Source organism: Hemibagrus wyckioides, linkage group LG04 (assembly GCF_019097595.1).
Source record: "Hemibagrus wyckioides isolate EC202008001 linkage group LG04, SWU_Hwy_1.0, whole genome shotgun sequence".
Taxonomy (NCBI): domain Eukaryota; kingdom Metazoa; phylum Chordata; class Actinopteri; order Siluriformes; family Bagridae; genus Hemibagrus; species Hemibagrus wyckioides.
The window spans coordinates 25,950,963-25,967,031 of record NC_080713.1 but is presented as its reverse complement, the minus strand read 5'-3'; the positions used below and the strand labels follow the sequence as shown (position 1 = coordinate 25,967,031).

The 16,069-nt window shown below is 40.7% G+C and overlaps 1 protein-coding gene across 2 annotated transcripts in view; it reads left to right on the top strand.

The window, feature by feature from the left end:
* wtip (WT1 interacting protein) overlaps window positions 1-16,069 on the top strand; it is a 39,306-nt gene that overhangs the window by 17,834 nt on the left and 5,403 nt on the right. For both annotated transcript variants that reach the window (XM_058387930.1, XM_058387929.1), the window contains exon 3: window positions 9,868-9,935. In XM_058387930.1, coding sequence (XP_058243913.1) covers window positions 9,868-9,935 — 68 coding nt within the window. The remainder of the gene's footprint in view (window positions 1-9,867; window positions 9,936-16,069) is intronic.

The window sequence follows — 16,069 nt, the reverse complement described above, 5'->3', positions numbered from 1 at the left end:
AGCAAAGTTTCAAGATTCAAGATTCAAGAAGCTTTATTGTCATTTCAACCACATATAGCTGACGCAGTACATAGTGAAATGAAACAACGTTTCTCCAGGACCTGGTGCTACATAAACAAAAAGTTAGCGATATTCAGAGGAAATTACAATTGTTCATAATGACCACAGATTTTCTGCAGATTTGTGTGACATCATTTCATCATTTTAAATAAAAATATATAAATATAAAATAAAAATCTGTTGTTATTCTCTCAAATCATCTGGTTAAGGTTAAGATGAGGTAAAATGTGATCCTTTCTATGACCTAAATACCTAAAATACATGGTTTTCTTAAACTAGTGTGCTAAAAATATTTCCTTCTTCCCCCATGCTAAAAATGCATTCTGAAGCTAGCATGCTAAATGTTTTCGCTCAGTTACCATGCTAATATGTTTTTTAAGTAGTGTGTGGAACAAACACTTTAGCAGCCTGCATGCTAAAAATGTTTTCTTCAGCTTTTATGCTAACAAAAAATTTCTACTTGAACTAGATTTCTAAACTGTTTTCATCAACGTCTATGCTAAAAACCTTTTCTTCAGATTGCATGCTAAAATGTTTTCTTCAGTTAGCATGCTAAAGTGTTTTCTTCATCTAATATGTGGGGGAAAAAAGCTTTTCTTCAGTTAGCATAGCATGAAAGTTTTAGAATGCTAAAATATTTTAATTAGTTTGTATGCTAAAATGTTATCTTCTGCTATGTAAAAAAAACATTTATTCGGCTAGTTTCGCTTGAGTATGCCTCAGATGTTGTTAGTTGCTAAAGCTAGTGCATGCTAGCTTGTTAAAAGTCTAAAAGAAGTTGTTCAGGTTTTAGTTCGAGTGTAGGCTTCTAAATTAAACAATATTTGTTGGGCCAAGATGTTCTCGGCATCTTTTCTGAGGAGACTGGATTATATAAATTTAAAATCCTCTCCAGTCATTTATGAAATGTTTAATATAAGTAGAGAACTAGGCTTCACGGATACAAACCTTACCTTGGGGTCTTTACTCGTTCTTCAGAATGTATTATAGACATGTTTCTGTCTCAGTCCGTGTGAACGCTCTCGAGTTGTTTTCAGAATAACTCAGGGGAGGAAAAAAAAAACAGCATCCTAAAGAATTCTTCCCACAAATGCCTGGCTGTGTGATGCTTGGCTTGGTGTGTTTCATACTTTTGATACGGTGAAGAAGGGAGAGGGAGCGAGAAAATGAGGGGGAGAGAAAACTCTGAGGAGAAAACTCTGTGGTAAAAGCTGTGAGGAGAAAACTCTGTGGTAAAAGCTATGAGGAGAAAGCACTGAGGAGAAAGCTCTTTGGTAAAAGCTCTGAAGTAAAAGCTCTGAGGTGAAAGCTCTGAGGAGAAAACTCTGAGGAGAAAGCTGTGTGGTAAAAGCTCTGAGGAGAAAACTCTGAGGAGAAAGCTCTGTGGTAAAAGCTCTGAGGAGAAAACTCTGTGGTAAAAGCTCTGTGGTAAAAGCTCTGAGGAGAAAACTCTGAGGAGAAAGCTCTGTGGTAAAAGCTCTGAGGAGAAAACTCTGTGGTAAAAGCTATGAGGAGAAAGCACTGAGGAGAAAGCTCTTGGGTAAAAGCTCTGAGGTAAAAGCTCTGAGGTGAAAGCTCTGAGGAGAAAACTCTGAGGAGAAAGCTGTGTGGTAAAAGCTCTGAGGAGAAAACTCTGAGGAGAAAGCTCTGTGGTAAAAGCTCTGAGGAGAAAACTCTGAGGAGAAAGCTCTGTGGTAAAAGCTCTGAGGAGAAAACTCTGTGGTAAAAGCTATGAGGAGAAAGCACTGAGGAGAAAGCTCTTGGGTAAAAGCTCTGAGGTAAAAGCTCTGAGGTGAAAGCTCTGAGGAGAAAACTCTGAGGAGAAAGCTGTGTGGTAAAAGCTCTGAGGAGAAAACTCTGAGGAGAAAGCTCTGTGGTAAAAGCTCTGAGGAGAAAACTCTGAGGAGAAAGCTCTGTGGTAAAAGCTCTGAGGAGAAAACTCTGTGGTAAAAGCTATGAGGAGAAAGCACTGAGGAGAAAGCTCTGAGGAGAAAGCTCTGTGGTAAAAGCTCTGAGGAGAAAACTCTGTGGTAAAAGCTGTGAGGAGAAAGCACTGAGGAGAAAGCTCTTTGGTAAAAGCTCTGAGGTAAAAGCTCTGAGGTGAAAGCTCTGAGGAGAAAACTCTGAGGAGAAAGCTCTGTGGTAAAAGCTATGAGGAGAAAGCTCTGAGGAGAAAACTCTGAGGAGAAAGCTCTGTGGTAAAAGCTCTGAGGAGAAAACTCTGTGGTAAAAGCTATGAGGAGAAAGCACTGAGGAGAAAACTCTGAGGAGAAAGCTCTGTGGTAAAAGCTCTGAGGAGAAAACTCTGTGGTAAAAGCTATGAGGAGAAAGCACTGAGGAGAAAGCTCTTTGGTAAAAGCTCTGAGGTAAAAGCTCTGAGGTGAAAGCTCTGAGGAGAAAACTCTGAGGAGAAAGCTGTGTGGTAAAAGCTCTGAGGAGAAAACTCTGAGGAGAAAGCTCTGTGGTAAAAGCTCTGAGGAGAAAACTCTGAGGAGAAAGCTCTGTGGTAAAAGCTCTGAGGAGAAAGCTCTGAGGAGAAAGCTCTGAGGAGAAAACTCTGAGGAGAAAGCTCTGTGGTAAAAGCTCTGAGGAGAAAACTCTGTGGTAAAAGCTCTGAGGAGAAAGCTCTGAGGTAAAAGCTCTGAGGTGAAAACTGAGGAGAAAACTCTGAGGAGAAAACTCTGAGGAGAAAACTCTGAGGAGAAAGCTCTGTGGTAAAAGCTCTGAGGAGAAAACTCTGTGGTAAAAACTCTGAGGAGAAAGCTCTGAGGTAAAAGCTCTGAGGAGAAAGCTCTGTGGTAAAAGCTCTGAGGAGAAAGCTCTGAGGTAAAAGCTCTGAGGTGAAAACTCTGAGGAGAAAACTCTGAGGAGAAAGCTCTGAGGAGAAAACTCTGAGGTAAAAGCTCTGAGGTAAAAGCTGTGATGAGAAAACTCTGAGGTGAAAGCTCTGGGGAGAAAACTCTGAGGAGAAAACTCTGAGGAGATAACTCTGAGGAGAAAATGAAGAGGAGAACATTTTGAGGAGAAACCTCTGAGGTTAAAAAATCAGGAGAAAGCTCTAAAGAGAAAACTCTGGAAAAAAAACTCTGAAGAGAAAATTCAGAGGAGAAAACGTTGAGAAGTAAACTCTGAGGAGAAATCTCAGAGGAGAAAACCCAGAGGAAAAAAATTCAGAGGAGAAAATTAAGATTAGAAAACTCTGAAGAGAAAATGCAGGAGGAAATGAAGAGGAGAAAACTCAAGAGAAAACTCTGAGGAGAAAGCTTTGAGGAGAAAACTGTGAGGTGGAAACTCTGAAGAGAAAATTAAAAGGAGAAAATTCTGAGGTGAAAGCTCTGAGGAGAAAACTAATTAAAAAAATAATTCAGAGGAGAAAATTGAGATTAGAAAACTCTGTGGAGAAAACGCTGAGGAGAAAATTTTGAGGAGAAAACTCAGGAGAAAGCTCTGAGGAGAAAATTCAAAGGAGAAAGTTCTGAGGAGAAAACGTGACGTCTACACACGAGCACAGAGTATAAATTTTGGCGTTTCAGCCCCAGAGCAGACAGAAGAGATTTTTCAGGGAGATTTGTGTTACAGTGTGTTCACACCGAGGCTCTGTTGCCCCTCAGACCCAAGAATCAATAGATAAAACCCTGAAAGAGTGCTACAGCCATCTACGGATTAACTCCGATCTCCCAGCTCAGTAAACTAACATATGTTTTGGCGGTGTACAACACACACACACACACACACACAATAACCCTCTGTTAAAGCAGGACCAGATGACTGGTGTGCCCGTGGCAGCTGTACTGGGTTTGAGGTCTAAAGTGTGTGACATGTGGGGTTTAATAATGATGATGGTGATGGTGGTCTGTAGTCAACACATGATTTGTTTTTCTGGACACACTTACTCCTAGTGTGTGTGTGTGTGTGTGTGTTTCCCAGAAGTCCATTGCTCACCAGGATCCCCACACGTAAACACATTCTTTAACTCCACCATAAACCTGCCTCGTTCCTGAATACTATTTTGTGTTTATAGCTGCTTCTTGGAGGCTGCTAGATTCCCAAGTTACCAAATTAAAGATACATTTCAAGCAGCAGTGTGTGAATATCGACCGCTTTCCTTCCATCGTAATACTAGCTTAGCTTGCCAAAATATTCTGCCTGTTGCTTGAACAGAGGTCAATGAAGCATAGCCAAGGAGGTCTGTGATATTTTTCTTTTTATTTTAATTTTGTTACTGGTAGCAATCACAAACCACTATGATTAAAGTTATTAAATTTATATATTATATTTATTATCTAGAGATATTAGGCAGATATCAGGCTTTGTGGTCATGCTACACTTTTAATTCCATTGACTTCCACTCATACGCATGAGAATGCCGGAGATCGAAAACATCAAACTCAACGTGAAGACGTTTCTCAATTTGCCGTGTTCTAGAGTCCAGTTTGTTAAATTCTGACCAGCGAATTTGTGTCACGTGAAGACGTATGACCAAATGGCGAAAATGAGACGGACACATCACGGTGTAGCGTCTTCTCAAAAGCCAAGATGGACGAAACACTGATTATAGCATTGTTGTGCAAACCCGTTTTTATATCATCAGCTGTGAAGCTGCCTGATTTGCGGCATTGCTACATGAGTTTATAGTAGTGTTTACTCTAGATCCATTCACACAGACACATTAGTTGGTTAAATCTCTAATACTGTGGAAGCAAATATCGTAAACTCCCGATCACAAGCTAGCCAGTCCCCAGTTAACTGGCTAGCGTGTTTATAACAAGGATAAAATACATTTAAACCACTTTGGCACGTGTTGTCATATCCGGTTGCTGACCCTATTAGCAACAGTTTCGCATGCTGAAAGTCTAGTGTGACCATGGCTTGAGGCGTGTGTGTGTGTGTGTGGCCTTGTCATGGACTAGTGTCCCATCCTGGCTTTATTCATCCACTGTTTCCAGGATTGACTCTGATTCAACCGTGACACTGACCAAGATGAAACCCTTACTGAAGACGGATAAATGAATCATGCCTAGCGTGGAAGCCTTCACAGAAATGTACCACAGCGTTAGTGATGGTTTGAAGTTTCCGTCACAGCAATATTGAGTGTTGAATATTGCAATATGCCACATGGGGCACTTGTCTAAGATTTTTTTTTTTTGCAGCTGTGTATATCAGAGGCTTCACAGAACTCTGAGCAAAAGTAGGAAAGAAGAAGAGTTGAGGGGACACGGTGGCCGGAGGTTTCTGACAAAGACTGCAGGGAGTTGTAGGAGAATCAGGCTTCACCATCCCCCTAGTCTCTGCCCCCCCCGTCTCTTGCTGTCTCTCTGTGGGGTGGAGGAGAGAAGGGGGTGAATGGGACCAGCCAGTGACCTCAGACCGAAAGAATGTCCCCATTTACTCACTCACTCACTTTGCATCTTTCTTCTCTCTCTTTCCATTTTTGCTCCATCTGTGTCTCCTTCTTTCATTCTTTCTCCTCGACACTTATTAGCCCCACCTTGTCAGCGTGACGCGGTGACTCCGAGCTCTCCCGTCCTGTACCCCGTCACGTAGTTCATGCTTCTGTATGTTTCACCTTCCTATCCTTCAACACCTGTTATTGTTCAGCACACGGAGAACTGTTTTTGCACGCTATCTATCGAATCCTGTCTCCGCTGCAGGACTCTGTTTGTGCGTGTGTGTGTGTGTGTCTGTGGTGTTTTGTTGTGTGCAAAGCCCCTATCCGGATTCTCTGCAGCTGGCAGCAAACAGAGGCTTTCAAACAACACCCGCTCTGTAAGCCTGCGCCCATTAGAGCCCTCATTTATGGGAATTAATCACGGCCTCTGTTAGTAAACTCAGAGCTGGTGTCTGGCTGGTGTGTGTGTGTGTGTGTGTGTGTGGGTTCTGTTTGAAAGGGGCGAGGGCATAAATTTTGGGGTTTAAAAGAAAAGTGATGGGTCTCTCCCACAAACCCCAGGAACTAAAAGACAAGCTTGGCGGGAACGGTTAAATGCAGAACAGAACAGTTTGCCTGATTTACAGACTCCTCTGTGTGTGTGTGTGTGTGTGTGTGTAATCATGAGAATATTCTCCACATGATCATCCCTTCATTGTATACATCACATTAATATACCAGACACCTTGTTTTTATTTCTATAAATTTATTGCTCCTTTTTTTTAAAACACACTTTATTGCATAATCTGGGTTTAGCGTCCATCCTGTTAGCACCGCCCTACTCTTTTGTTTCTTAAGCTGAAGCTCGCTACAATCCCTGCCGTCAAGCCAAAGCCAATCTGCTGTCGATTTTTGTCAAAATTGTTCATGTTGTTCAAAATTGTTCAAAACAATCTTAATATCAGACAGTTTAACCAAATTCATTAGAACATGTCATGACCATTACTATTTGTTTAGCCAGATATCAGTGTTTCTTTCCAAAGAAAAGTCAGACCATGATGATGTTTAATGCAGTGTTATGCTATAATGTGTAATAGGTGTTTTAGTGTCAGACCACTGCTGCAGAAATAATATGAATTAATGTAATGAATCTCATATCTGTAACATTATTTACCTACAATTACTAGAGTAACACAGTATTTTAAGAGTAATAAAAAGGAGCCAGTTAAATCAATACCAAAACTCTACCATATACACAATATGTTGTGGTGGGTTATAACCTGTAGCAGCCTCGGGGCCAGAAACATATGTTATATTCCAAGAAATGTGGTACTTTATGAGCTGTGCATGTCAGCATGATGGGGGTAAAGTCACGACTCTGTCCAGTCTTATGCTTTTTGATGCTGTTAGACGTGTGCAAACGAATCAAAATTCTGCACCAGGGAAAGCAACACGCGACGACTAGAGTTGAGCAAATATATTACTAAATGCATCAGTAATGATTAAATGATGATGCATAGGAAAGTTTCTTTCACAAACCGGTTTAATGATCCAAGCTTATGATGAAAAAAACATCATGTAGTTCAGTAAGTCATAAAACTAACTAGTTCATTTGGACAAATTAAAGCCACTAGACTTTGCTATTTATTTATGTGTGAATGATATATAAGCTCCGCCTCCTTTCTGTTTACATTAGCTGAATTTTATTTATTTATGCTCCAAGACTCACACTGATTAGCTGCTTCTGGGGAGAAGCCAATAGGCTACACCTCCGTTCCTGAGACTGACAGGCACCTAGACCACACCTCCTTTCCTGAGACTGACAGGCACCTAGACCACACCTCCTTTCCTGAGACTGACAGGCACATAGGTCACATCTCTTTTACTGAGACTGACAGGCACATAGGACACATCTCCTTTCCTGAGACTGACAGGCACCTAGACCACACCTTTTTTCCTGAGACTGACAGGCACCTAGACCACACCTCCTTTCCTGAGACTGACAGGCACCTAGACCACACCTTCTTGCCTGAGACTGACAGGCACCTAGACCACACCTCCTTTCCTGAGACTGACAGGCACCTAGACCACACCTTCTTGCCTGAGACTGACAGGCACCTAGACCACACCTCCTTTCCTGAGACTGACAGGCACATAGGTCACATCTCCTTTACTGAGACTGACAGGCACATAGGTCACATCTCCTTTACTGAGACTGACAGGCACATAGGACACACCTCCTTTTCTGAGCCTGACAGGCACCTAGACCACACCTCCCTTCCTGAGACTGACACTTAGACTATGCTATTTATTTACGTGTGAATGCTATATAAGCTCCGCCTCCTTTCTGTTTAAATGAGCTGAATTTGATTTATTTATGCTCCAAGACTCACACCGATTAGCTGCTTTTGGGGAGAAAGACAGGGAAGGAGACCGTGTCTGCAAGCCGAAACAGCTGTAATTACTCAGTGCAATGAAGCTTTCGAATATAAAATAAAATATTATCTATATGAAGGATGAGAGAGAGATCATCAGTATGTTCATGGCTCCTACATTTGCTACTGATGATGGTGGAAATTTCAGTGTGGGCACTTTAGTCTGGTTTTCTTGTTGTTTTTTGCACAGTGTGTTACTATTATTAGTGTCAGTGTGGATTAATTGTCTGACTCATGCACTGTGAATTAATGCACTTGAAGCTAATTGTCTGATGTTCCTTAACATGACACAGTGAACTTAACGCTTTTGCGCAGTCAGTATAATCACAACAAACAAGTTTCCCTCATAGTGTAGGGATTAGCCTGCGTTCAGACCGCACGTTCTCTTCATGGCTGATCGCAAAGTTTCGCTCTACAGAGTTAAAATAGAAACCCACACGTGTTATTGGCATGGAAACAAAATTTCTGTCACTCACGTCACTCCTGAACTGCATTCAACTCCAAGACCCAGAGGCAGATCCACACTCCAGTGGAGCTCTTTTTCTTGCCTTACACACCTGATTGAACTTGCCAGATAATTACCAAGCCCTTCACAAGCTGAATCGGGTGCATGCATGCCAAGAAATCTTGAAAGTGGATCCAGGACGTGGGTTTGTTTGAGACGGTGTGCTTGTATACTGTATACCGCAGCAGTATGCACTGTGTACTAAATATTGTTTCTCAATAATGTACAGAATGTGAGGAGTATCACTGGATATCCGAATAATGTTACACTTTTTTTTTTTACAGATGCTGCTATACAATAATTTGGCGAAGTAAATCTTTGAGAGATGTAAGAAACCGGTTTGTACGAGCATTCAGGGAAGGACAGATTATATATTCACTCGCTAGCGGCCAGTAGACAAGTGAAAGATCCAACGTCTCATGTTCTGCTTGCCCAGAGGCCCAGTTACTAAGCTTATAAGCGTCAACACAGGAAATATATCAAGAGCCTACTGAACCTGCTTGACTGTTGTGTAACTGTGAAGGAAAATTAAAATACTGCTGCTGTTGCTAGTAATTGTTGGTTAGTGTTAGCTTGTTTTCATGGATCGTTTTATTTTTATGTTATCTGCAACCTTAAAGATAAAATCAAACCAAAGAAGTATACTAACATAGGCCACACATCCTTTCTTGAGACTGAGAGGCACAAAGGCCACACCTTGTTTCCTGAGACTAATAGGCACATAGGCCACACCTCCTTTCCTGAGACTTATAGGCACGTAGGCTACACCTCCTTTCCTGGGACTGACAGGCATATAGGCCACACCTCCTTTATTGAGACTGACAGGCATATAGCCCACACATCCTTTCCTGAGACTGACAGGCACATAGACCACACGTCCTTTCCTGAGACTGGCAGGCACATAGGCAACACCTCCTTTCCTGAGACTGACAGGCACACAGGCCACACCTCCTTTACTGAGGCTGACAGGCACATAGGCCACACCTCCTTTACTGAGTCTGACAGGCACATAGGCCACACCTCCTTCTTTCTACCACACTTTTCTAGTATGAAAATAAAGTGTATAGCATTGTGAGATGAGTTGCACTATAGCACAGAGCGAGACCTTGTTATGTACTTAGAAATGCATCCCAGTAGTATATCATCTGTCTAATTTATTTTCTGTGGCATACTCAGCACTACACACTGTGCTTGGCTGGGGGAAAATGTCTCTGCAGTATTTGAGCTGGTGTAGGAACTCATCTCCTGTCTGTAATTCTCCACTTTCTCTAATAAGTCTCAAACTTGTGGTCTTCTTTGAAAACTAACATGCTTCATGCATCAGATCAAGACATAACATGTCCTTCAAAAAAACGTTAATTAGACCAGTAATGTCTGTTACTCCAGCGTTGGAGCAGAAGGAGCGAGACTTGGTGTGGGTGGGTTATTATGGCTCTGGTTGGTGAGGTGAAGTTTGTTTGTGGTTGTGGCTAATCCTATGCTGTGTTTTGTTTCTTCAGGGAGGAGACTGAGAGGAAAAGCATTCTACAATGTGAACGGAAAAGTCTACTGTGAGGAAGACTTCCTGGTAAGTTTGTAAAGCTGGGGATTCAGCAGCTCTGTTATATGGCAGTTCTATATCAGTATGTGAAGTTGATTCAATCTTGTGCAGTTTGATATAAATAAATTTTAAAAAATATATATATAAATATGCTACCTTTGAGGAATGAGAGGCCACGCCTCCTTTACTGGGACTGAAAGGCACATAGGCCACAAAACATTTACTGAGACTGACAGGCACATAGGCCACACCTCTGTTATTGAGTCTGATAGGCACATAGGCCACACCTCCATTACTGAGTCTGATAGGCACATAGGCCACACCTCCTTTACTGAGACTGACAGGCACATAAGCCACACCTCCATTACTGAGACTGACAGGCACATAGGCAACACCTTCTTTACTGAGACTGACAGGCACATAAGCCACACCTTCATTACTGGGACCAACAGGCACATAGGCCATACCTCTATTATTAATACTGACAGGCATATAAGCCACACGTCCTCTCTTGAGACTGACAGGCACATAGGCCACACCTCCTTTACTGGGACTGACAGGCACATAGGCCACACCTCTATTACTGGGACTGACAGGCACATAGGCCACACCTTCTTTACTGAGACTGACAGGCACATAGGCCACACCTCCTTTACTGGAATTGAAAGGCACATAGACCTTCATAGACATAGACAGCTTCATTATTTATACTGACTGACACATAAGCCACACCTCCATTACAGAGACTGGCAGGCACATAGGCCACACCTCTTTTACTGGAATTGAAAGGCATATAGGCCACACCCCCTTTACTTGAATTAAAAGGCACATAGGCCACACCTTCTGTAATGGAATTGAAAGGCACATAAGCCACACCTTCTTTACTGAGACTGACAGGCACTTTCACCGAAATTGACGAGACAGCCAATCTTTCACTGAAGGTTTCAGAGAAACATGAGATCAGGATACACAGAAATTCAAACATATTTAAATATGATAATAATTATGTACGCTAGCAATAAACAGAGCTGCATATGGCAACAAATTTTATTTATACAGAGATGGACAGATGCATTCGGCTGTGCCATACACACTGTTCTAAATCAGCGCAGTTGTGCTTTAAGTATTGAGCCTGCCTAATGGCAATTACTAAGCTTTTATACGCTACCATTACAGCTCACCTGTCAGAATTTATGGACAAATTAACTCACTTCTGCTGCACTTCTGCTGCGCATGGATACCCCAAAGATTTGCACTTTCATAGCAGCTAGTGCCCAAGCTTTACCCTTACTCTAATAATTAATCTCACCTTGTTACTGTAGATTTGTACCTCAGAGCTGCTGCTTTAATCATAAAGGTCGTCTTGCACTCTTTTTCTTTACTTTTCTACACCTCATGTCATCTCAGGGAGATTTTCCTTGACATCTGGTTTGCTCATTAGGGATCTAAATCTGCATCTGGATTTCAGTAAAGCTGGTTAGCGATAAGATCTAGTGTTACCATTAGTACTATATAAATACAATTGGATTTAATTGAATAAAATTTTAGCAATTGGGATAGAAGAAGAGATGATGGACAGATATAAGACAGATGTAACTGGAAGTGTGACTAGAGTAGGGTATAAATGTCCCGAGAGACAGACAGAGAGGGAGAGAAGGAGATGGGGTGAAGGGATGGATCTAAGGCTGGACAGATAGAGGCACAGATAACAAGGACTGAAGGATGGATGGATAAGTAGATAAGAAGTATAAAGTGCATTTTGCACATTCTTTAACCCTCATGGGAGAGCAGATGTTGTGACTGGCTAGAATAGGAATCCACCCCCTGCCTAATTTAGTCCCATTTCCCCCCATCTCCCAATAGGGACTAATTACCCTCCCCCAAGAAACACAATTACAGATAGAGATGGAGGGATGAGAGAGACAAGCGGTTCTTAGTAGATAAATTCTCCGCATTGCATGAGAAAATTGTCAGTAATTTTTTTTTTTTCCTAAGGGCAATAACAGGAGCCCCGAGCACATTCTCTCCGCTCTGAGATTATTAGTCTGACAGGGAGGAAGGGGAGTGTTATGAGGTCGAAATCCCTAAACCGTAATCACAGTAGCAAACACAGAGATGAGACTGCTCTGGAGTCATGTGCAAGCCATAAAATATTAATAGATCTGTTTTTCCTGTTTTGTTCCTCCATAAACATTATCATTTTAGGAAAGTCTTTGGTGCTCTTCCAAGGAAAAGGCACAATATACAACAATATAGATACTGACTCTAGACTATAGCACTTCTAGTTTTGGGGTCTTAAATGGTCGTATACAGCCATCATAATAACAAAAAAACGTAATTACGGCATCTGGTTATTTCATGAGTTAGGAATTTATGAGTTTTGAAACTCTGCCATTCAAGTGTTTAGAGTAGCCTGGACAGGGAAGGGTAGTTTGAGGATTTTTGTGACATTTGTGGGTAATTGGTCCATTTAATAAAATGTAAGGATTAAGTAGAAACTGTTGGGAAATGTTCCTCACACAATATAAATCTGCTCTGCAGCTGACATTAACAATGAGTCTTAAAAATACAGCAATAATTTAGATTAGTGTTTGGGTTTAAGTCCTTAAGCACAGTATTTAGATAAACTGCTGGATGGGCAGGATGTTTACAGGAAATATTTAACGTAGATTTATTATTAACTGGATAATGTTGTGGGTATAGGAGAGTTATAGTTAGATTTCAAGTCAAGTCAAGAAGCTTTTATTGTCATTTCAACCATATATAGCTGACGCAGTACATAGTTTCTCCAGGACCCTGGTGCTACATACAACAACATAACGACATCTTCTTTGATCCATACAACATTTATGGCATCTAGCAGACGCCCTTATCAAGAGCGTCTTAGGTTTTATCTCATTTTATACAACTGAGGGCTAAGGGCCTTGCTCAGGGGTCCAGCAGTGGCAGCTTGGTGGACCTGAGAACAAGAGAAGAGATTTTATTCATGGAGGTCATTTATAGGGATCATCATTGGCTGATCGACAAATTGTATATGTTATACACATTCAGGGATTGATGGTCATCTCATGATGATGTATTCCTGATTAGAAAGAAGTTATAGCATTGTTGGGAAATATCGCCTTGTTGCCTTATGGAAGACATACTTGCAAATATTTTACAACAAAAAAGGGCTAAATCTTTTAAAGGGAGAAAAGGAAAAACAATAAAATTCCTTCCTTCATCCTCAGTAAGTGTTTTATTCTGGTCTGGGTCATGGTGGAACTCAGAGTCTCTCCCAGGAGCATTGGTATGAGACAGGAATACACCCAGAATGGGACACCAAACCCATCACAGAGCACCATGCTGTTCCACCTGCTGGCATGTTTTGGGGCGGTTGGAGGAAACCTTTGAGATGGAAGATGAAATCCGAGTGGAAATGGAGAGAACGTAGAATTCCACTCAGAGAGTAACTTAAGCTCGGGATTGACCCAAGAACCCTGGAGCTGTGAGGTGACAATGCATCCAACTGTGCCAAGAAATTATTCATGAATCTCCTGGGATTAAAAGTTTTAAACCCCTTTCTGTTGGTTTTATACATCTTGGTCATATGGTAGGTGTGTGTCCCCTTCCTCCTCCTTTAAGGAAAATTGATTACTAAGATAATTGCCCCTGACACCGAGGGTCTGACAGATGGTCCATCCAAAGTGTACAAGGTGGTGGAGGGGGTTTCCTGGGATTGACCCGCTTGTTATAAAGCCCACCTGCTACCATTGCACCCCTAAACACCCACCCACCCACCCACCGGCACCTTGGGTGGGATGTAACCCCCGTTTAAGATTCATTTCTTATTAGACTTTATGACAACATTCGAAGAATTGAAATCACATAACACAATATGTTATTTTTACATCTGTGGAATGCCCTAACGGTCCAGTTCCCGGTTCCACCCCATTGGAGCTTCTCCCCTGATGGCCAGAGGGCAGGCAGATGGTCACCCTGGAGGTCATTTCCTTCCTTAGGATGCTTGCAACCTGTTGGCTGATAACGTCCACCCAAACAACAAAGGAATACGGAGCATATGGGCTTTGTTGGTAGAGCAGTGTTTAAATCCTCATGTAAATACCATCGGCCTACAACTAGTGCTGGAACATGAGATGATCATGTTACTTTCTATTATACTTTATGGTATACATGACATTTTGCAAAACAGTAGTATTGACTTTAAAAAAAAAATATTTTACAGTTGCAAAAAAATAAAATTATATATATAATTTATTTATTATTTAATAATAAATAATAATTATAATATATTTTAACATTTATAATTATTTTATAATACATTTTATAGAATATATTAATAATAATAATAATAATAATAATAATAGTAGATTCTATACAATTTATTATAAAAAATAATTACAAATGTTAAAATATATAAAAATATATATATTTCAACATTTAATCTTCTGCTTCACATCCAAGTTTGTACTTTTGATAAAACACTGATCCACGATATCACAAAATATCACAGTACTGATCGTCATATTGCCCAGAACTACAAAGACCAATGGCTGTTTCCTCGACTTTAGGAGGATTACCGTGGATTATGGCGGTGGATTATGTATTGTTTGTTAACAGTTGTGGTATTATAGACCCAGAATTCTGCAATATGCAAAATAACCAATTATTTCCAATTTGTCTTTTATTCACCATGGCTTATATCAGGACAGGTTTTGCATAGGCTTAGATGTTTTAAACCTGCTACTGATTTCCTAAAAATATATAAAGTACTGCTATTGTGCAGCTTTGTGTTTGTTCTCAGAGTCATGAGCAATGTAAATAACCTCTTAAAAGGATCAGAATTGTTTTTTTATAAGTCACACTTCAACCGCTAATTCATCAAACCAATCACACGAACCGTATCATAAAATCTGTCTGTACTTCAGCATCTTCACTTTCTTCAGAACATGAACCATTGTAGCTTCTGTATTACATCCACTGTTGTGTGCATTTGTGTGAATTATTTATCTGGAGAAAGGAACGAGTTTCGCAGGATTTTCATTTTTCATGTACTCTCTTTTTTTCTAATTCATGAAGCGAAGACATGGCTTGTTCAAAAGAAGTCAAAGACAAAAACAGAATTTTTAAACATGACTGGAGAAATAAATGAATGAGTTTATTCTCCTGCTTCACGATCAGAAGAGATCTCAGCTGCAGAGTGTTGATGTGAAGCATTACTGAGAAAGAAAATTGAAAACTGGCTTATTTCTACCCATCGTTAATGGTTGAGTGTCACTTTGTCTAGATAATCGTACAATTATAGCTGCAGGTTTAGCGAATTTAGTTGTGTACACCTGTCTAGGTTCTCAAAATAAAGCTACGAAAAGATATAGTCTGGTTTTCAGCCTTGTTTTTGTGTAACTCTTCTCAGTATTAGGTCTATAGCCAGTCACCTTGTATGTGGCTTTGTACACGTAGGAAGAATTCAGACCGCTCTCACGCTGTGCCCCCCTACTGTCCCTAAACTATTTAACTCCTTCCTGTAGTCCATCAGAGACCAGCAGCTCCCCCTGTAGCCTGAGACAGACTAGAGATTTAACATGTGGATCAGATTGAGATTATAATTTGCAGATCCTCTTTAACACCACAGCAGTGGATTGACAGAAATACTAGGATTTGTATATCTGTTATATCCTATCTACATGTCCTGTATCTCACAGGCCTCAGTACAGGTTGTGTCACCTTGCAGTCAGATACAGCCTAACCTCTCAGTCGTAATGAAGAACTTTCATGTAAATGTAAATAATAAACTGATTTTTTAGCAGTGATGTGTCTCTTACTGTATAAGTTTCCCAACTTTAGGGTCAATATTAGTTGATTTCTTTTCAGAATCTGTCAATATTCAATTCAGTTTACTGCAATTTTATTTGTATAGCGCTTCTAACAATGGACATTGTCTCAAAGCAGCTTTACATAAAGCTTTACATAAATATAGTACAAAAAGTTCAAGATTAATGTTGTACTTATACACTGATCAGGCATAACATTATGACCACCTGCCTAATATTGTGTTGGCCCTCCTTTTGCTGCCAAAACAGCCCTGACCCGTGCTGCACTCTGTATTCTGACACCTTTCTATCAGAACCAGCATTAACTTCTTCAGCAGTTTGAGCAACAGT